The 23,835-nt window shown below is 41.1% G+C and overlaps 1 protein-coding gene across 5 annotated transcripts in view; it reads right to left on the bottom strand.

Annotated features, from left to right (window-relative positions):
* Positions 1–1,428: 1,428 nt before the first annotated feature.
* LOC126868371 (dipeptidase 1) overlaps positions 1,429–23,835 on the bottom strand; it is a 76,336-nt gene continuing 53,929 nt past the window's right edge. For all 5 annotated transcript variants that reach the window (XM_050623718.1, XM_050623719.1, XM_050623721.1 and 2 more), the window contains exons 7-11: positions 20,981–21,157; positions 20,307–20,391; positions 15,340–15,415; positions 7,418–7,553; positions 1,429–3,199 (exon numbers count right to left, since the gene is read on the bottom strand). In XM_050623718.1, coding sequence (XP_050479675.1) covers positions 3,083–3,199; positions 7,418–7,553; positions 15,340–15,415; positions 20,307–20,391; positions 20,981–21,157 — 591 coding nt within the window. In that variant the 3' untranslated portion in view covers positions 1,429–3,082. The remainder of the gene's footprint in view (positions 3,200–7,417; positions 7,554–15,339; positions 15,416–20,306; positions 20,392–20,980; positions 21,158–23,835) is intronic.

Genomic DNA, 23,835 nt, shown 5'->3' on the forward strand with positions numbered 1-23,835 from the left:
AAGCGTGTCAAAACTTTTTAACGAGCTCGTTAGGGACTACCAATGGCGAAAAATTAATTATCACTGAAAGGACGATGTTCTTTCAGCCTCGCACCTTTCTCGTTCTTCGCGGACTCTCGTTCTTCTCTTTCTCTGCGAACTTTCGCGCGACAGTTTCCATCGGATACTTCTAGACGATCGGACGACGAAAACTCGTTATCTTCGTGGAACACCGGGCCCGGACTGACATTTTTTATTCCTGTATTTTCCACCTTTATCTTAAAACGTTGACGAATTAAGGCCACGTTTTTTACTGCACGACGTAAAACAGGATACAACGGAAAATAACCGTATAAAGATATGGGAATGCCGACGTTTCGGTTATGAGATAATAACGCATACAAGGCAGACAAGGAAACACACAGGATCTCGCAAACAAACGGTGGAAAATAAACTACGATCCAACGACTTTCGCAACGATACCGCGCTGCGTCAAATTTTGTATCCCGGAGGAGAACGATTGATTTATTCGATTGATAGGTAATCAGCCATTATCAAATCTGCGGAACGACAATCTAATCAAGCTCCGGCCGGAATTTACTGCACGTACCATTCTGAAATGCCAATAAACCAAGTCGCGTTTACGATTTCAACGTGTGCTTTGCACTTGATTGCCTTCTACGCGCTGTGTGAATCACCAACGAGCGCTGCCCTTTGTTACTTGTAAATTGGCGAATCGATGCACTCGATTTACAGCAGCACGTTTACTTGAACGATCTGCTTGTATCGCATTGACTTTCAGCCACGGTCTCGCTCTATCGCCGCTACCCTTGTTACCACGAGCCTTGTAATTGTTAATACGTACACAGTCTCGTAACTGCTGGTACAACTGCAGAAAAGGATAATCCTATACGAACGTATAAGTTGAAAATATGGAATACAACTTTTACATACGAAGATTTGTTCTCGAGAAAATTGATTCTATGATTGAAATACTTAAACGTATTCACCTCGTACGTATGCATCGAACCTGTTTCTCGGCTTACAGAATCTCCCTATGGGTTCATATCTCCGTTTATGTTTATATTTATCGCGTTGAATAAAATGAAACACACGGTGAAACAGAATATTCACGATAAATTTGATTGTTGAAATTGTTGAAAATAATATTCCGTGGAATGGAATACCGCTCTTTGTGCTGACAAAAATTCGTGCGAATCCTTCCTAACGCGTTGTGAAAACATTCGTCTCTTTAATATTTTCAATATATCGCAGTCTTTTATATTGAATTTAATATTTTCAATATTGCCCGATACTTGCAATTTTTTTCAGAATGCGTGAATAAAGATCGGGCGGAATTAGAACGATCGTAGCAGTAAAATGTTTTATTTTCATAGGAGGGGAAAAAAAGGATGGTATTGCTGAGTGAAGAAAAACAGGTGAGCTTGATCAGTTAAACAACGACCGTATTTCGATTTGCCGTCGATTTATTTCTGGTATCGGTAACGTTTGAAATGTTAGGATATACTCACGAGGCTGGCGCTTCGTTGATCTTGACTACTTGCACACGAATGATCGTTAAATCGATCGATACGAAACAAGTCTTACGATTGTTTTTTCTTCTTTTTCTTGCGTTTCTTTTTAGATCAGAACATAAATGGCATAAGTTTGAAACGACGCGCAGATTTACATAAAATTAACGATCAGATGGATTGCGGTGGCACGAGGGAAGTTGATAGTACGTCTTCGACTTGTTTTTATCGCTCTTCGCGTTTCTTTCTATCTTTTTTGCTCCATGCTCGTTCGTTTTTTAAAATCTGGCTATATTAAAAGTTTAGTGTAAAAACATCGTTAAGAAAGGATATTTACTCGGTGCGTTAGTTAGAATATACGAGCCTTAATGTGTCGATTACAATGAATTGAGACGCGTTCGAAAAAAGTCAATTGTGATGATAACGCATCGACGCGCACGTCGACGTCAACTTCGATCGTGCAAAATCGTAGGAAAGTTCTCTCTCTCGTGGCGTGCGCCACGAAGCGCACTCGTTGACTTTGTCAACGTTTTTCTTTTTTTTTTTCTTTTAGGCTCCCTCGAGCATAACTTCGTATTTAGTTCCCTCCGTGACAGTCTGATCAAACCGGCCATTAAAATCTTTCAAACCGAGGCGAACGCTACTCGATGAAACGTAAGTTCTCCATTCTTTCTTAATCGAAATTTTATCTAATTCGTTCTCTTTGATTTTTTGATCTCGTCACGATTCAATCTTTTCTCGATGAAATTACGTCTGGTCGGTTTGCTCTATAGGAGGGTCAATATGTTCATCGACTTCAGGTACCATATGTACAAACATCGTTAGTTCTCTTTCTCTCGTACACGCATACGTACACGCACGCACAATAGAACACATTGAAGCAGTCATCCACTCGATTAGTAATAGTCACCGTCGTGTGACGATCGGTGTCAGTCGTTCGCGAGATCGATCGTTATGTGTACATATTTATACATAATATAATTATTATATTGACTAGAACGCGCGGTTTTGGTTCCAGCATCGACGAAAATATCGTTGAGTGCAAATTAAACACATCGATTATGGCTGATCTTAAATCTTTAAACGTTCGACACACAAGAATACGTGTCTTGGTCTTCAAAAGTCGTAGAGACGCTCGTCCTTTTATACAGACGCGTACATCGTTATCTCGCAACAAGCCATTTGTTCTGCTATAAAGGAAGAAACGTCGTTCCACCGTGACGAAATACAATCGCGCGATCGAGCTCTTCTACCCTTTCACCAGTCGCTTCACTCGACATTGTCTGCGAATACTCGTGTCTCGCGACTCGGGAATCTTCCAAGGAAATCGAGTTTGCCTATTTACTTACGTTCGCGTCCGAGAGTCGCGGATGGCACGGGGAAAAAGATCAAAAGAGCGAAGAGTCGAGGAGCTCGAGTCGTCGTAAGCTGGCGCGAGGTTTCACGAGCTGGAACACTTCGACAGAGTGTTTCCCTCTTTGCTGCTGCGACGATTGTTTCGCTGCTTACGCTATTGCCCCCTTTCTTCCTTTTTCCAACCATCGACCATCCTCGGAGCTGATTCGCAGTGGCTAAGGACCCATCAGTCGTTTCATGTTGTAACGGCAGTAATCTCGACCGATTATATCCTCGTACGGAATTTCCTCTTCCAAGGGTTCGATGCCATCCGCAGCCATGTCGTCTCGAACCTGCAAACACAGACACTCTGTTTCCATTTCGATTTCGATTTCGTCAGCGAGAACTGAAAGAACATAGAAAAAGGAACGAAGGATGAAACGATTGATTGTTTTGCGTTGTTGTCCATGTAGCGGCATAACGTAAGAAATTAAATATTACACGGTTTTAAGCAACGTGAAAGCAAATTTTCTCGAGTAAATGGAAGTTTTTTGCTGCTCGCGTAAACTCGATATCGTCGATCCCGGAGAAACAGTCAATCAATTTTCACGGTGCTTCGAGTCGGTGAAAGGCGGAGCAGCCGAAAGGAGGCGAACGTTAAAGAAGGAAGGCAGGGAAGGAAAATGTAATCGTGGTCGTAGGGTGCGCATGGCGTTGCAAATATTCTGAGGAAAAATCACGGTCGGGGCACGATCGTCGGTCGAGAAGAAAAAGGGAATGCGGAAGAAGGTGTATAGTGAAAGCCGAGGATGCCGAGGGAAAAAGTTCGCGGTGCACGTATTTCGTGCGACTCTGTACAGCCACCATCAATTTTCGGTAAGCCCATTAACCTTCCACGGCCATTACAGTCCAGCCGAAGCTTTCGGCCGTGGTAACGTTCGGCGAACGCGTTACCGATGTTCACAACTTTTTTTTCACCTACACCCCCTGTCCCTTTCCCTGTCTTTTTTAAAAATTTATTTTCTCCATTCAGCGTGCTCGTGTTTTTGCCTTTTAATCGTTTAACGGCAATCGTTCGTTCGAACGAGGTCTGCGCGTTTCCATCGGGAGGAGGCCCTTTCCAACATCGCGATCGCTGTTTCATTTTGTAGGTCAACGTGATATTATCCTTTAACCGATCTGCCCGTGAACGGAATCTACGAGAACGTGAAGGATAAAAATAAAGATACTAGAAGCGGTAACGTCACCGAGGCTGTAAAATACCGAGATTCTCATTTATTTCGTGCCAACCACCGTTCTGTGTCTTTTGTATTTGTCCTCGAATATTTTGGTCGAATAAATTTCGAATAAACGGGACAAAAAAATGAAGCGATATCTGTTGCTCGCGGAGAATTCAAAAAGTCGGAAAGAAAATGACTTTCCAGCGTACACTCGACCATTTCAACTGCCCTAATCAAATCTAGTTTTGTCGTCGGTCTCGTGGTTCGTATCTTGCGCTGCACCGTCATAAAGCATCGTTCGTCCACGTTACGAACGCGCTTCGGTCGTAATACACGGTCGTTTTTTCATGGTCCGCGTACGTTTTATCTTTAAATTGAATTCTCTCCCTCGTCGGTGCACGACCACGAAACGTTCGCCGTCGTGGACCACTCCGTAGAATTGTCAGGGAAATTAAAATGTTAATGGACGACGAGATGATTCGTAGGTAGGGGCCAAGACCCGTTTCGTCGAAGTTATCGTTCATAAATTCACAATGTTTTTAATCAAACGCGCCTCGTCCCCGTATTTCTTTACCTTCGACCGATGATAATAGGCTCTCTTATTATATTTCTGAACAGGCTGAAACGTATCGTCGGTCGTCCGCTGACTTACGACCTTCGAGATCATAAGCCGTGCGCGAGATAACGCACCAAACGTCGTATATTTTTAACGTGTTGGACGATTTTATCGATTTAGAAGGAGAAACGTTGCCCGGTGGTTACATGAAAATGTATTAAGCGGGGCGAAGGCTTTCTCGTAATTATCCAACCGCACTTAACTTCTTCTTATTTGATCGTCCTCTGTCAGAATTCGTTACGTCGCGTCGCTGCCAGCTAGTTTGCTCTTAATTCTCCTTCAGACTTTATCTCGCCGATGTCTCGAAGCTTCTTGTTTCGGGAAACAACTGTGTTTCACACCTCGATTCTCGGGATGCAATTAACGAGAGACAATGCCGCTCGTAAAGCAATCGCGTCTCAGGACCAGTCTCAATTTCCCGACCACCTTCTTCGCGCGGTGTTCATATCGTAGACGATACGTCTGCAGCTGCGTTTCTTCGTCTTTCTAAGAATTCTAAGGTACAACAGATACAGAAGATCGACGTAATCCCGAATTTTGTGCTCGCCCCAGAGGAACAACGTTGAGATTCAATTCCACCAACGGTGTTTCGTGCGTCGGTCGAGTCCCCAGATGTACGGTAGACCCGTCTATTGTTTTAACAATTACGACAATTCTCGTTTTCGGTAACGAACAGTCCGAAATCCGGTGGATTCTACGTGGAGAAACATCTATTCGCAACAAGGAGCAGAGAATTAAAATCGTTCAAGCCATTGTCGTTTGTGACATGTTTGGTAACACAGCGAGAGATAGATATAGGTACGTGCTTAAAGGAACACGTACTTACAGATGAAGCTTGTTTCGTTTTGTACGTCGATGTATGAATTAACGTCACCTGTCAGGTCCAAGGAGTTGCATTCGTAGGTAACCGTGTTCTAACGAAACACGAGTGATCGTTCTGCTGGAAACCGTGCTTCATTGTGCGGATAATTTGCTTTTCCCGGAGTCTAGTACAAATTTCCGCGAGCGAAACGTTTAATTGGATCGATGGAAACTCTCATCTTTCCCCTTCATGAATCTCGTCGAAAAGCAAGCGATTCGTTTCGCTTCGTTCGCCGAGGTAAAATCGTTTGTCAGTTTTCAACGTATCGCCCTGACTCTACCACCGTGTTCCACGTTACTTTTGCGTATTAACGAAATCCGCTTTGGCCAGTGTTTCGTTGTGTGGACGGTGAGAGGATCGCGATTAAATTATCGTTATAATTTCAGTGACGGCCACGTCGAGGGTTGTCAAATAACCGACACTATTTGTACGCGTAATTTCCCGCATTACACGCTTTTGTGTAATTCCACTAATGTTCTGTTAAAACATACTCCGGTACACGTTGTTCATACAGCGAATTAGTTTACTTTGGGCTTTTCCGTTATGCGAGGACTCTACGATGCAGTAGCGAAACGTAGAGAACGCGATACGACGTCAAAAGAACGGGAGAGATACGCCATGGAAAAGCGATTTTACCTGTCACGTCGGGACGTTATACGAATTATTTATCTTCTACTCGTTTGCTTGTCGCACATAGAAAACTGTATGTGACTCGTTACTCGATATTATAAATTACAAACGATAGATAGTGTCTCGATGTTTATGTAGATTCATATTTTTATAAATGCAATTAAGGAAGTGGTGTACCTGCGTACAAGTTTCAACTGGAAATGTACAAACACCGAGAATATCACTGAATTATGGAACAGAAATAAATCTCGTAGCTACATGTGACAAATTTGACAGCTTTCACGATCGAAGTTCCTAAATAAGCTTCGGAGAAGTCGTCATTTTCTCTCGGTCTCAATTTCTCTGCAAATATCCCTGATCGCAAATTTGTCGGTTTTCTGCCTTACTTTCCTCCGTCGGTCGTTTCTTTATCTCTGAAACTCGAATAAACGTTATCGCGTGGCAGGGTAGCGTGTTAGAAAACGCAGGTAAAGAACATATGATCTCCGGTATACGCGATACGTACACGTGTGCGTGCACACGGTAAATCGGTACAAATCATGGAAGAGGGATGGTGGTTTTGGTAGGTGGAGAATCGAGCCAGCTGGTTCTGGGATTGGCAGGACTCCAAGAGAACAAAAATCGTCGGTGAGTGTACGCGCGGTCCAGCCGTCTCTCTCGACGATGCACCGGCGAATGCATGATTTGTGTGCTTTATTAAATCCGATATTGGTCGACTCGGCTAACCTGGTTCAGGACCAACGGTTATTTCGCGCCAGAGACCAGGCTACCAGTCGGCTATCGTCCTACTGATTTTTCACTTCTGATTCCTTCGTATTTGGCGGTACGAGTCATGCGATAGGAGTAAGTCTTCGTTCGTAAGTATTAGGACACTGACAGAGAATCGAGATAAATGTGACAGATCGTTGGAGCATTATTAAAATCTTTAGAAATCGTCAGCTAGTTTGGAATGTTTCGTGTCTTTATTCGGTCGCATACTAAAAATGATTCCGGAATTAGATTTTAGCTTATCTATTGGGTTGGCAACTAAATGATTGCGGATTTTGTCAATACCACCTAACGACAAAATCCGCAATCACTTGGTTGCCAACTCAATAGGTGCTTCATGTCAAAGGATTCCAATGAGGTTCAGATCGAAGAATCGCATATATGCGTATAGTTCTTCGAAATTTAGATCAATTGTCGTTGTATCGTGCTCATACTTATGGGTATATATAAGATGATTTTATCATAGGACGTTTACCTTCTCTACCGCTTTGAACACACGAATGAGATTCAGGCCTGCTAACTTCTGAATGTCCTTTTCCAACCATCCACGCGCCAATAGTTCTGCGAATAACTCCGGATACTTGCTAACGTCTTCCAAGCCTGCCGGTGTCCTGAAAAGGATAGATCATAACGCAGTCTCGTGAAAATCTTCATCGATTGATAACACTAGGATTAACAAACTTAGGTTCGCTTGTTTCTATAATTCACATTAAAAATATGTAGAAGGTTATGGCAAAATTAATATTAACTTCTATTGCGATAAAATTATCATTATACATATGTAGGTATTATTTTACTTTATGCAATAGGATCTCGTTTATTCGAGTAGATTATGGAAGAAGATAATTCGGATAATCGAGTAGTTCTGATAATTAATGCAAGTACCCTAGTTATCCCCTTTAACTGTTTCTATCGGTTTTAAATAATAGAAATTGATGGCTGAAGAATTAAAATCGGACACGCGTGTGCGTTTTGTCTATGTTATTTCTATATTGCATTCAATTGTTCCTTCTTTGGCTCGTGAAATTTATTCTGAATATACAAAGGAAACGATTGCATACGTTACAAGAATTTATTTCCCATCGTTAGTTGAGACCGCAGAAATTGAATTGTGAATTTGTATATTCAAAACTATGCATTCGCTTGTTCGTACACAAAGTGTAAATAAACGACGATATATTGTACCGTACACTATATATTTGAATCATAATCATGCTTACATGTACAATATAAACCGGTCGATAATTTTAATGTTAATATCTTCGTCGACGTTCAATCGTCTCTCGATTAATACACTGCATTCTTGTGACGGAATTCAATATCGGCTTTTCCTTTTTACGGCTCGCGTTAAATCAACATTCGATAAAAGGCTTTTCCTCATCGGCGGTAGACGGAAAGTTCGTACAAGCCCGGAGATCACTATTTACATAAATATTTCCACGCGATAAAATAGGGTTTTAATGAACCGAGGGAAGCGCGGCGAGAGTTTAAATTAGAAAACTGCTTGAAACTTTTATAAGAGGCCGGCATACTTCACGTTCTCCATATTACTACAGTAATTTTACCGCCGCGTAATTCTTAGGAGGAAGTTTAATCTATTACGCCGGTCCTGGACGAATAATCCTTTTCACGTTTAATGCGCGAGCGAGCGTACACGCCGAGAAAACTCGCGATAACCTTTGTTCATAATGCATGAGTACGGGGCAGGTCCCTTAACGCGTATAAAAATTCACTTGCGAAAGAATTAGCAACTTCTTTCTACGATTTTCCACAATAAGTATGTGTACACATATATATAAACATATATATATATATATATATATATATATATATACACTTGCACACGCACACAAATACTTTCTTTCAGTAAGGTTATTCGATTTCTGGCTCCGCTTGTACACACTTTTCGCTCGTATTCAATTACACGCGGCGCGGCAACATTAATAACGTTAAGATAAAAGCGAAGAAATTCCGAACGTCACCGGTGCTAGTTTTTCATTCGAAACAAAGCTGTTACGACGGAAATCCGAAGAACGGTAACGAGCTTGTCGGGAGAAGGAGCTGCCCTCCTCCAAATTACAATTCTCCTCGGGCGGTTTATTCCTCATTACTTTAATTACTATAGAGCCAGGGCCGGATGATAGCGCGGCTCGTTGGCTGGCGCAGAGCGAGAAACGTCAGGGGGCGATTTCGCTCTTTAGGAGCCTCGTCCGCCTAGCGATCCGAACGTGAAAATGTGCTACGAGGTCGAGCTCTCCTAACTCGTTTCTTTTTATAACGACTTGGGATGATGAGCGCAGATGAGCCGCCGGGCAGATAATAAAAATTAACGATTACACGTATTTTCGTTTCCGATTATTACTACGTAATTAAGGTCGGTAAAAGTAAGTTCTTGAATCTCCCGAAATCGATCGATTCCCCTATTTTAATACCCTCTACCACGTGCACACAATTTTTTGCAGGTTTCATGCCCGAGCTATTCATACGTTTTATCTTTTCAATTCGGCGTAAAAACGTTTTGTGACGGTGGCCTTCTTTTTTTTTTACGTTTTAATTAAATGTATGTTTAACGACGAAATCGTTAAAACGCGACGGTTGGCTCGTTTTTCGTTCGCAATATTACAGCGCTACGGTAACTTAGCAATTAAACCGCGTTATCTGGGTCGTCGTGAAGCGGAATTGGAACAGCGTTACGTCTTCCACTGCTTCTTTTATATTTCCCTGTCGATATCCTCGTTACGATCGAACGCATATCGACGATTGCCTTTGTTGACTGTCCCTTCGGCTATGTTGGTAGCCGAAAATAAATAAATTGATGCGCGTGGTTCGAAATGGCAGAGACGTGACAGAAGGCTGGCTAACTAATTTCGATATGGTCGATGGCACAGCGTCGACGCGACGTGACGCACGCAGCAGATATTCACGGCGAATTAGAGGAATGACGAGCGAGTAGAGCGTTAAAAGGGATCAGTCTGAATTTCGACGTTCTCATTACGCGCGTCATAACGAGCGGCAGAGAAGGACCGGCCGACAACGAGCGTTGCAGAACCGTTGAAAGCTACCTGCTGACAATGTCGGTACAACAAGAGCGGTTAGAGACTTATTCATAGCGCGTCATATCGCGGCTGAAACTGGCAGTTATGTAGCTGTATACTGTGTACAGACATCGACTGTCTGCGGTCACGAGCGTTGTTTCAATCTCGGAAATTTCCAAATCGAGTGCGTCCGTCATTACGAGACGACCGTGAACGAGCACGCGGGGCCGACGTCGTGGACGTGGCGCGATCGTTTCCCAGGGAAATACGTTTCCCTCGTTGCCCGGTATCAGCCACCGTTATCAATGCCTCTGGCGCACGAGTATTATCGATATTAGCCGTCAGTAGAACAGGTACCGGTGCTCGATTACGATATGAAATTTTTCATCGGCTCGATTCACGATAGACCATAATCATTTTACCAGTTCCTACTTCTCATTCTCCTCATACATTCCTTTCTTGTTCTACCGTTTCTTTTTTCATTTTTCTAATCAAGCAACGAATAACAATTACGCACGCCGCTGGTGATTGGCAATCGACCACGCCGATAAAGAAAGGGAAGTACTACGCGTGATGAAATATTACCCGTAAAAAATTGAGTCACAGAGATTTATCGGAGTCGTATAGGACGCGTTGCGTCCACTTCGTCGCACTACCGACGACTAACCGTGAACGCGAGTATCGCTACGATTCGCGAAATTTCCAATTCTGCGCGCCTTTCCGCCACAAAGGATTGTGATCGTGTTGGAGAAGAGGAAACGGAGGCTATAAGCGAGATTGGAACTGATTCGCACGATTTCCGGGATACGGGACGAGCCGATATCATGACGCAAAATACAGGCAAGCAGAACGTTACGAAAAGAAGGAAATTCGACAAAGCCAGCGTTCACGGTGGACGCCAGAACTGTATCACGGCCATCTTTTTTCATTCTTCCGTGTTCTATGGACGACGACTGACGTCGAAACCAAAAATCCTATTCGACCCAGAAGATACATTTCGTCCAGCCGATCTGACAGTGATTTATAGGAGAGAATGAAAGGCGGAAAGAGGAAAAAGCAGCGGCTGCAATGGAAGAAACGTCGAAGAGATCGATCGATACTCCGCCAAAACGAGCGGTCGCGAAAGAAGAAAAATACATTCGGCACCGATCCGTTTCTCCCCCCTGTTTTCCGTTTTCCTTTCCCGATATCGATGCTAATTACGCCGATTGCAGGATTATTGGACAGTATAATTGATGGTAATTATCAGATTTAGCACAATTATGCTGGATTCCATTTGCTCGCTTGCTGTTTATCTCTCATCGGTATCAATTCGTCAGCGAATAAAAATTCGCGGTTATCTCGATGCACGCTATAAAACGTGTTTTCAAAATGGAAGTTTGACGTTATTCTGTAACTCGTCCGTTGTTTGTTGTCATCAAACTACCAAATCGTCGATCAATATTACCAAATCCCTTTTATACCATTCATTATTCGCTAACTAGTCTGTTATTTGTTATCACCGAACTGTACGGGATCGTCCATCAATATTACCGAAGCTCTTTTTTATTGTCGATAAATTAAAGTCCGGCGTCAGAAATAAAACGTTTTATACGCGAATGACAAATCATCTTCAAAGAGGTTCGTATCGAAAAATTCACGACATGAATGTTCGTAAAATCACTGAAACCGACGTAATTTCGACGTTTTCCATTCTTTTTTTTTTAATTATCTTCCATTCAGCTATTCTTAGAAACCACGAACCGTCCGCAATTGTAACGAATTATATCGTTGAAGTATAAGAGTTTCTTCGAGGCGATAAACTGATAGAAAGTGACTGTCTTTGATACTTGTATTAACGCAAGCAATACTTTATGTAAGCGGTAAATTATAATTAACAGTTAAATATATTAGCGCTACGCTATTTAATAGGCGTTTGAAATTTATATTGGGTTCGTTAAAGGGTAATTTGGTACAATTTATATTTTATTGTTGCAAATCGACCAAAGCGTCCGGTTATTTATGAATGGTAATAAAAGGGAAAAAGGGAACTGTTTGAATGTTCCCTTTTTGTTGAAAGTTCGTGGGAAATCCAAATAGAACATCTATTTTTTGTTTACGTTTCCCTACAGAGCACGAGAATCTTCAAAAGAGGCGAACGAGATTATACGTTTGAACATCAGCCATGTAATTACTTTTTAATCGTGTTGTTACAGTGTTAATAAATATCTCTCATAGACCGTTATACGCTGGATGATTGAATATATATATCTATATTTGCGTAGATATCGCAATTAATAACAAGGGTATGTGGGAACTCTGTTTGAACGTTACGGCGATATGAATTTTAACATTCTTTAAAAGCCTGCCTGTTAGCGTAATTAACAGAGAAGTATTGAATTCTGTCAATTTCGTATTTCCGTTTCACGTCCATCTATTACAGATTCAGCTGCTCTTCCTCGTTCAAATGAATAAATAAATACGCGCGTTTTGATCTACACGGCAATGTCTTTTAACGTATCGATTATTCGACTAAAACCTGAATTACATACTGGCTTTATTCCGTGGTAAACTTTTCAAAAATATACTCGATCATTTTTTCATTGGTATTATTTTTCTGACAATCGACAAAAGTCGCGCGATTAATTGGTCGCACTTATTTGAGTTTATTTAACTGGCTATCGATCGTTATTTCGTTAGCTTAGTTAAGAATGTCTGATAAGGTTATCGAATGTACCAAGGGAACGGCTTCTTTTGTTGTTTATTCCAATTCCACAGACTAACGAATCCGAACTTTTCAACAAAATATAATACTTTCGATACTTCGTTAAATTTCTACAGTTCATTATTATTCAATAGTCCAATTTTCTGGTCCAGTTAATAGTACCCTTTTTCCTCTTAAACGTTGTAATCGATGAAGGAGTATAGAGACGCGAGGGACTAATTGTTTTAATCGATTTCGTATTTTCCACACTATTAAACATACGTTCCAATTATTAATTCATTACATTTAGCTGTCTTACGGCTGCGCGAATGAAACAAATTTTATTCTCAACCTACGTTCTTCATCCGAGGAATAATCGTAGCTACGGGTTGCTCGAATTCTTGTTACGTAGCCCGATGAAATTTTTAATTTAATATTGTCGCTGGTCCGCGTAATATTAAGAATTTTTTGCGCCGCCGTGAAAAGGAGAAATCGTACATTATTTTCGTTCATTTCAACGCAAAGTTCTTCTTGAGATTCCTCTCGCCAACAGAAATCCGCGAGAAGCGTTATCCTCTATCTCTTTCCTAGACAAATGGAGCGCATACGCGAGTTCAATTTTATGGTTCAGCTACCAAAGATTTTTCACCAGATAAACGCTACTTTGAAGTTATATAATTAAAACTTAATTGCTCACTCGACAAACATTTGTTAATTATAATTATGTTATTTTATTTATATTTATGCATACTGTAGGTACACCAAGATATTTCGTATTAACCTTTTATTGCCCAACTTAAATTCAAACACACGAACAGAAGAATTTCGTTGTCCAATTAATAATTGTTCGATCGTTCGCAGACAACTCGAGCGTGTTATCCGTATGCCAGAAGCGTTCGGTTCTCCCTGACAAAAGTACGAAAACGTTGTGGTTAAACGGGTTCGATCGATACCTTTTTCTTCTCGTTTGTTATTTTTTTGTTCTTCCCTCTATCTTTTTTTTATAGTTCGACGTGCAAATCACGCTCCGCTTGCTTCGCGTTGTTTTTCAGTCCCCTCCAGCTGCGCGACTCCACACCCACGCGTGTTTTTCGCAACGGATTTGCGAAACCTGACAACTTTTTAGCATCTGCCATCCTTGCTCTTTCTTTCTGCCCCATTTCCCTGCTTCGTGCTTCTTTCTCTTTTTCGTTTGTTACGTCTTTCCCTTTCCCTTTCTCTCTCTCTCTCTCTCTCTCTCTCTTCCTCTCTGGTTTTTTTTTCGCGCAGCTTAATGGCGAGCTCTCTGATTCCAGCCTCGGGCAGGTATAATGCGTCACAGTCTCGCAAACAGGGTCGGCCGATAGTCGCGCGTTTCATCCGATCCTTTCGCGCCTTTGTTTCTCCAGCGACGATGAAACTCTGTTAAATACCTTCTACCGGCGAGTTATAACGCAAACAAAACGAGACGACGCGATAATAGAGCGCCGCGCCGTATCCCCGGCGAATCTACTTTTAGTCCGTCTGGAATATTCCTAGCCGCTCGGCTGTTTCTGTTACAATTAACGTCGCCACGAGTTAAAACCGGGTAAGCAGAAATTAGCTGCGACGACAATTGACTGACGCGTCAATGTACCGCTCGATCAATGGAATATCGAATATCCATATCGCTCGATATCATCGCTTCTTCCATCCCCTCGCACGTTGGCGCGCGCTCGTTTTAATGAAACAGGGGTTGCGTGAAACAATTTCTCGCAGAATGGTATTAACACGTTCACTGTTTAAATCGTTTTAGTCTTCATTCATACGTTTTATGGTATAATCGATCGCGTCATATTTTTTCTATTATTCCCCACCATTCTCAATATAACGTTAGCGTATAGCGCATACGTAGTGTTATAGTTTCGTTCAAGAGAAAGTAGTTCAACAATTTTCTAGGAGATTCGAGTAAAGAAACTTTCTAAGAAACCATACGTGGCTTAGAATGGTTTGGGAAAGGACGTATTAAATATAATTTGTCTTCATTTTAATGCATTCTTTTCGCAACAAATGAACACGGTTTTGTTCTATTGTATCAGTTTTATTCGACGCGTGTTTTATGCAGTTTTCATTCAACATCGACTGTATCCATGCATAAAATAGCAATACACGGATGTAACGTAGAAAAATATCTTCCGCATCACACGTGATGCACCAAATGCTGAACCAAACGTTGTTTATCATATACGATGCATGGAGCATTGCACGCGTTAAAACTATTTCCAACAAAACACACAGAATCTCTCTAAGACGTTGCGCACGGTTAAGAACTGGCATACGGAAAACGACTTGTACGGCTTACCCTCTTGGTATTACGCTTTTATGAGGCAGTGGTCAACACCCCGGGCGGACATAAAAAAAAAAGAACAGCACGTGCTTTGTGGTAGCTACATGTTGAATCTCGTAAATCGCAACCGGTATAAGGGGAACGGCACAACGTGGCAAGAAATTACCACCTTTCGTTTCTTTTTTCTGACCCTAATTTGCTGTGTGTTCGTTAAAGCTCGCACGTTCCTTGTACGTATTTTTCCATGTGACCTTATCACGATTTATCGCAAACGAGAGACTCTACAGTCTCGACTACAGTCCAAGTGTATTTTTATGGGTAACAAAAATGTAATGGCAATTGAACTGTAAATAAAAATTACACGAGAGACTTACAGATTGATACCATCGTAGCCGGCGCCTATTCCTACGTGATCCACACCAGCCACCTTTCGCACGTGATCAATGTGAGCTGCAACAGATGAAAATAACGAGTAATATTATTGAATCAATGGTATATAGTTTCGTTCATACGTATAATACGTTTGATTTAATTCAGATATCCAAGGAGGAAAATCGCAATCTGCGTTATTTCATTATCTGTGTTTATTCGTTGTACAAGATATTCTCTTGGAAGAGCACGATCGTTTTCCCGAAAATCGGCTAACGCTAATTAGAAATTTAATCGATACGACCGATTTACGCCTCAAATGAAGCACGATTTTGTTTATACGAATTTGTCGGGGAACATATATCGATAAGGATTAATAAAATATCGATAATTTATTAATAATTGCAGTTCGTATAGTAGAAATCCACTGATCCTCTCCGCTATCTACGATGTTTCGTTTGTGCATGTAACAGAAGCTTACGTTTAATTGAGCGAATCGAACCGATAGCAATACATTTAATCGGGCATTAATTAAAATTTCGCTTGTATAAACAGAGTGATAGTACATCGTGGCTTGATATTGGATTGATATTGGATTTAATTATACAAGAAAGGAAGAACAATAAGATTTGATTTCTTCTTTTCAGCCTAATACCGCGAATCTCCGTTGCCCTAGGGCTTCTCCTGCATCGATGTGGGACAACATATGTTACGACCATAAACTCTAAAATATTATCAATCGTGTTATACGCCTCTGATAGTAAACCAACGCGTATTGTACCCCAAAATAGCTTCTCGTATTTCTATCTTCAGCGAACTTAACCTCGATGCTCACATACTCCGAATCCATTCGCAATCCTGAGAAGATTGGTTGAGCAAACATCGCGCGAGCTGTCTTGCTCGCGTTCTAAGTGCAAACGTCAGTTACACTTGGAGTTAAACGTAGCTTCGGGTTGTACTTGACGGGCAACGCATTATTCGAGGAACGCGTGGGCGATCACCGGCGTGTTATTATTAAGTGGCCGTAATTGTTGCGCTGTAGTCTAGCGTGCTGCGAGCAGCGCGCAACGAGAAATCAATCATGAGAGTAATGTTGTCAATGGGCCAGCACGATCCGGCGTGCAACCGCGCCAACTAGCCAAATTATTGCTGCGAGTCTGTTCAACGCGGTGCTTCCCGTTTCGAAGCATAATTTTCTCGCTGTTTCTACGTGAACCGATACATCGTACGGAAATGAATCGTTGTTCGACTGCATGATCCTTATAGATATCGTTATCGATTCGCTTCCGTGAACCTGTTATTTGAACACGTATGAATTTTCACGCGACAGGGTAGATCGTCGACGAAATAAAAGCTACATGGAGATGGGAAAGTATAAATTATCGTGCACCGAACTTCGTAAAATTTATGTATCGTTCAGGCTAATTGTTTTTAGCGTTCTGGTACTCGTTCAGAATATTCATTTAGAAAAATTATTTGGAAAATAACTATATGACGTTATTTAGGAAAAAGGAATTTGCGTCTTTTAGAACGTAAACGAATTGAATTTTCGTGCCATTTATCTTTTTTCTGTAGCATTTTTTTTTCTAACTTTAATCAGAAACGAAAAATGGAATAAGTACACGCGCGTAATAATTTTTCATCAGTAAAAGTCGACGTTAATTTCGCCAAGGATACCCACGTTTTCTTAGTATATACACCTGTAAATTCATTTTCTTTTTATGAGTACAACTAGAGAAATGGAAGCTAAATAGGGATTTGTTTCACCGTCTAAATAATTTAACGAGTGCTTCATTCTGGATATTTTGTATGTTTTTGCATACTATGCGCATATTTACATTTTTACGTATTATAATTTTCCGTAATTGCGCACGTCTGTAGTCCAGTTGTTAACGATTGTAAAAGAAAAGAGACTAAGTTTTAGGGTAATGTTACATTAACATACTGCTTAAAATAACTAGAACATCATTTTGTATCTATACACTTTTCTTTATGAGTGTTTTGAAGAATCAAGTATTAACATTTCTACACGATTATTCCATAAATCTGTACTTTGAGTTTTACTTTTAAAATTCGCGACATTACACAACAATTTTTATTTAAATCGTTGCAATTTAATTGGACGGTTCCGTTCCCCTGTTCGTTACCGTCATTTCTCATTCCGTTAAATTTTATCGAAACTCATCGAAGTCACGAATTCCTTTTATCGTCCGATCCTCGTCGATGCCTTTGTCCATGTCCTCGACGAATCACAGGCGGTGGAACGAACAAAAAGAAATCTGTGACGAGAACGAGCGAATGAAATTCGTAACTCCTGAAGGGAAAGCTCGCCGCAATCGTGATGCTATTCCGTTTTAAGCTCTTTTTACCAGCATCGGGTTGGTTCGCCGATATTCGCCTCCTGCTGAATGCATTTGGTATTCTCAATGCCGAAGTGCGAAGGTTAACAAGTCTCTGCGTAAAACTGGCAATAGTCGGCATTTTGTGGCGTGCGGGAAATCGCGTATAAAAGCAAAGCAGCTCAAAGCAAGAAAGGGACATCGCGGTGCGCGTATTTCGAATCGCGCGATGGTCTCCAAATTTTCATCGAGCGTGGCACAGTACACGAAATTATGCAGCGGACGAAACGTCGAGGTGTGGGCTGAGGTCGAGCATCGTGGATTCGTTTAACATAATAACGAGCTGGAGAGCGTGGCGATAATTGGCCAGGAAGGCCGCGGAATTGCAACATCGTTTAAAGGAATGGAACGCGTTCCATTCTGTCCCGTGCGTACGTCTTAGCGTTAGCAATGGAAATGCGATGAGCGCGGAAAACTGTATCGTTTGGGCAACACGGGGAACAGAAGCCAAGGTGGTGGGGAGCCAAGGAAATGCCAAGTTCCATGCTGTTCGCGTTGAAATTCTAAAGTTTCCCACGTTCGCGTGTCCCATGAATCACAAAGGGTTCGCAGATATGAAAGTGCAATTGCCCGTTGCTTACTCGGCACGGTGGCGTTCGATGAAGATTTTTTTTTTCGTAGAGCGCTCGTAACTATGTCGAGGTGGAACAGGCTGCTGCATAAATTCGCTCTCGCCCCGGTATATTTCATTTCTACGTATAAAGGCGAAGTTTATTCAAAGCGTCGGCCGTTTGCGCCGGCTACCCGAAACTCGTACGGCAATATGCTTCGACGTTGTTCTCCTCGACTGCGACCGTGTTCGATAGTATCAACCTGTACAAATTCGATCGTCTATATCCCTTTGTGATATGCGACATATTTGAAAATTGACCGGTCTCCATCGAAGAGGTTTCGGAGATATTTCTCGGAAAAGTAATTGACGGCTCGCGCGAAACAATTCAATCTGTTTACATATTTTCACATTTTTCACAGTTTCTCTCGCACCTACTACCATAGAATATTATGAAATTGAGTATCGTTTGAGTACGTACGTGTACTTGTGAAATCAACTCTTCTATATGGAGGAAATGTCGTGGATTAAGAATATGTAATTTTGAAGTATCTCATACTTGTATTTTTATTGGCATATACTTGGTAGGAGAGGTGTACTAAAGTTGTAAATTAAAATATCGATCGGTGTGATATCAATTGATATAGACACGCCCAGAGACTTATATGTCTTATAGAAGCAATCTGAATTTTAAAAGTCATTTAGGAATTTAATTACGATCAATTAGACGTCAAATCGATTACTTTTTTATACGTACATGTAGAGTATAAGGAAAAAAGGACTCTGAATTAACGCTATATGATCCTGAAGGATATCATGAGTTTCTTGATCCTCGTACATGTTCTGAGTTACTGTTTCCTTTCTCCAAACATGCGCAAACTTTAATACCCGTTCGATTTTACGACTTCGTCATATCAGGTTGACCGAAAAGTTTCTTTCGTTTTATGAGGAAATAACAGACGTATAACGTTTTTTATTTTATACTATTTCGTCGAATTACGTACGATCCACTTTATTCTGTTGAGATAAACACCGCGATATTTCACAAACTTGGTTTCACGTTTGTACGAAGGTGCACTGTTGTAAAAAACACGTTTACGAAAGAAAGACACTTTTCGGACAACCTAATATATCTTCCACTAACAGTAAGAGACTTCAATAACTTTCGCCATTTCGTTCATCATCAAGCTTTTACAAAACGATTCTCTATGTGGCATTTGTAAGATTCGAAGATGGTAGAACGACGAAAGGCGCGGATTAGCTGGAGGAAACCATATTAACGCGCGAGGGAAAGAGAAAAAGAACAATTTCAACGCGATTCCAGCGTCCCTTTCAATTAGCTTTTATCCTAGAATATGGAACGGTGATCGTGCTGCTGGTTCGCAGTTACGCGGAATAAAGGCCGAAGGTAATCTTGATTGGAGCGGAAAAAGGGAAAGAATTAGTCGAGTAACGTTATCAGTTCAAACAAAGGCGATATTATACTGGATGTGAACGTAGAAACATAACGTTCAAACGTGCTAGTGGCTACCTAACAATTATTCAACAGCGTCTGTAATCGTTTGCAAAAGTGATACTCGATATGATAAAAAAAAGGCACAACGTTCAAGTATGCTATTCGGTACCTAAGCATCGATAAGTTATCTGGTAGCGACTGAAATCGCGTGTACTGTTAACGTGTGAATACTTGGCAAAGGAATTACGCCATTTTCAAAATTGATATCTCCGGTGCTGTAAGCTGGGTCCTTATGACAGATACGTTTCTACGTTTCGTCAGTATTGCAGTTAGCTTGGTCAGAGGTTGTAATATGAGAGACTGATGGTGTGTGGTGGACGATATCTAGCGTCAACCTGCTATTTAACTCTTTACGACCTAACGTTACTTTGTAATATCGTTCACATTGAAATATTGTTACGAAGCAAACATGCATGGAACATGGCTAGAACTTGCGTACGTATGTCTAAATATGTACTACGTGGATATTATATTTGGCGGGAGTTAAAGAATTCGCGTTTCTCTTACCGGCTACGTCTTGCAGAGTCGATTTCTCGCCACAGCTGATAAAATGGGGATAGAAGGATACCATAACTATACCGTCAGTCTGCGCCTGAAACAGAGAAGAATGGAGAAGTTCGTTCGTTACTTTTCGTAACATTTCATAATTACGGAATTGAAGCTTAATAAAGACAAATTAATTTCAGCGAGGTGAATTCTTGCAAATGTATATCTCTTTACGATATATATATATATATATATATATATATATATATATATATATATATATATATATATATATATATATATATATTGTTGTAATTGATTTTTAACGGAAATAAAATATATAAAAAAGAAAGAGATTTCTAATAATATACACATTATTAATTCGTAGACTTTTTAATAATTCATATGAATTTTTATCGCATATTTGATGAAATTAAAAAAAAAGCGGAAGGATTTTCAAAGAACGAACTCTACTCCACATATTATGTTTGCACACGTTGATCAATATTTTAATTCCATGGAAGTAGGTTGCCTTTGACCTTTTCTTGTCTTTCTCGATTTTCTCTACGAATTTTCCGAACGACTCCACGTATCCAAGAGACTGGTAATTTAATTGTAAACGAGGAATTAGCTTTTCTTCTTCGATTAACAGGTTTAATATCGCGAGAACGATGCAGAGAATAGTTGTAACTTACCAAACGTTTCAGCGCATGGTCAGGCACATTTCGCGAGGAATTGCAAAGGGCGTGAGCGCTGCTATGGCTGAAAATAACAGGCGCCTTCGACGTCTTCATGGCGACCAGCATCGTGGGCACGGAAACGTGCGACAGATCCACCATCATTCCGAGTCGATTCATCTCGAGGACGATACTCTGGAAACGTTCGGTCGGTGGGATATAATTGGGATAAGTTTCGAGTATCGCGAGGACGGAGATTTTTCTCTCCGTTTTTTTTTTCTTTTTCCTTCTTTTACCGCGATAATGGTACTCGAGTTCGCGAAGCGTAGTTTCGCTCTTAAGTAGTTTCAAAGATATCCCGAGGATGCCGTATTAAAATCGATCAGTTCGTTTCTCGGATTTACCGACTGCTTTCAGAATCGAAAAGTCCGGATTAACGCCGCTTAACTGGTCGAAACGAGTCGATTATTCGAAAGGAAATGGTCAGGTGAATGGAAGAACGCGCACAGAGTCCTGCGGAATAATTGACGGAGTTGAAATGGTAAACGATATCAGCGCCAGAAGCGAAGATTTTCAGTTGAAACAGACAATGCATTTCCGCTAATTTTGACGATCATAGGCACCTAAGTTTTTCTACACGCAATATACAGGACATTTTTATTAAAGTAGGATGATAAAAGAATTTCAGTAGAGAGTTAGTTAGTTAGGAGATTAAAATATCGCTATCGTTTTCTATGTTAAGAAATGAATACTTTATTGTACGAACTTGCGCGTTTATAAGTTTTATTTAAATAAATATGTCTCTTTCGTAAGACGACTCTCGTAGATGACTGTATATCGTTCATCTGACGAACGCTAGGAATTTTTAGTACTTGTTATGTTTATAGATTTACTGGAAGAGTAAGTGGTGGAAGATGAAATATTTGTACGCTATACTTATATCCCTATATCTTCAACTATAGCCTACCTGGTGCCGATCTGATGATTCTACAGCCGTATAAGCTAAAATAAATAATTCTGGTATACGTAACTATCTCGTCGAAAAGAATTCCACATAAAATTTGCATCCTTCCTCACTGGGAAGATCTTCTCTTTTTCCGACAGTTATATCCTTTCAGCGTTCGATACAAAAAGATTAAACTTGGAAAGTTAAACATCGATCGCCTGACAAATGAAAAGTTGCCTTCAGATGCGAATGCTCGCTACTCCTTTGTAGCATGTTCACGTGTGATCCGTGACACTTATTGCAACGGTCGATCAGTCAGATTGAACGACAGTTCCTTGGACACTTTGTTTCCGAGGAATTCCAATCTGGAAACGTGGAGCACGAAATTCATAGTTTCATACTTGCCGGGTTTCAGATATGTTACTTTATTCTATATTGGTATTTTAACCGCGTCTCGGTTACGTTATTTGCTCCAGTTTCTTCGCCAATCATCGTTAGGGATTCGTTCTAATAACCGTTTACACACGGTAACAAGCTGGTTTTGCAAAAAGTTTGTAGGAAGTCGGGTTTAGAAAACCGTATTTTTCTCGCAGATAAGAGATTTCCAATATGTTCTATCAAGAAATCTGCTGTCACGGCGGGGGAGATATCGTTCTTGATATCTGACGTCAGACTTCCGAGATACGGTTACTAATAGAAAATTCGATTTCACCAGTTGACACTTGTCAGTTCCGGCGGAACAAAAGGAAACGGGCACTGTGTGACTTCTTTCTCGTACATATACTTGGCGTTCGTTGCCGCGAACAATTGTTCTTTTCATTCGAAGACGGGGCATTTCGTGTTTGCACGTACAAATAAAATACAACGAAATTGGCGCACGATCGATAAATACCGAAGGGTTACGAAAGTCTCGTGGTTTGTTCTTATTGACAATCGTCCGACTACAATTGGGAGAACAATTCATTCTCGTCCGTGGGTATACGAAGGTCTGCCAGAAATAGAGTTATCGTTCGCGTTCTAAGAACTCTTGCGCCGTTCCGGGCAACGTCTCATCCATTAAACGTAGATGCTTTGTTAAATCAGCGCCGTCATGGGTTGAATCTCTCAAGATCCCTGTTTATCTCGTTTTTCGTCTGAAACTACATAGCTTGTCTCTCGTTTCCGTTGCTTTCTCGTCTCGATGTGGAATACGCCGTTTTCATAACGAAGACTGGTTCTCATATTGCTGGTTCCCCTTCATTTGCGTCTCTGTATCTTTTGTTCGGCGTAACGTCATCGTTTTCAACGTATTCGAGGGAAATTAGCCGGGAGACGAATTTATCGTTAACTGCAGCGGCCATTATCACGAAATTAGCGAAGTTGCAGTATCTTTCGGGACGAAGTAGTCGTCGTTAGACTCGCACAGTTATCTCATGAATCCGGAGGATTTCTGCGCACCATCTTCGGGGCGGAATGCCTGCACCCGTTAAACGAGGATGCTTCATTAAAGTAACAACGCGATAAACTTCACTCTTCGGGATTGCTTCGCCACCCCTCGTCTTCCACCTCCACTCTTTTCCTTAAGCATGATTTCACTGACTTGGCACACACATTCCCTCTCTTCGGATCGTTTTGTTTTCTTAGCCGGGACGCGACGCGAAATCTCGCTTTGCGACTTTCTTCCGGTTTTCTCGTCGTGGAGATTTTAGCGTCAGCCTTCGACGGAAACATCCTGCAGCAACGTTGCATCCGCTTGCTAAAAGCAACGAAAAGGCGTTCCATCATGGAAGATGAAACGGGACTCGTGTATCGAAATCCACAAAGAACACAAAACCAACGAAATAGGGAACGGCTTCGTATTGAAAGCCGAAGAACGCGAATTTCTAATGTACGAACTCCTGAATCGTATGTTCCGTTTGATCGCGATAAGAAGAAGATGTTTTAACAT

This window comes from Bombus huntii, chromosome 8, assembly GCF_024542735.1.
Source record: "Bombus huntii isolate Logan2020A chromosome 8, iyBomHunt1.1, whole genome shotgun sequence".
In the NCBI taxonomy this organism is placed as follows: Eukaryota; Metazoa; Arthropoda; class Insecta; order Hymenoptera; family Apidae; genus Bombus; species Bombus huntii.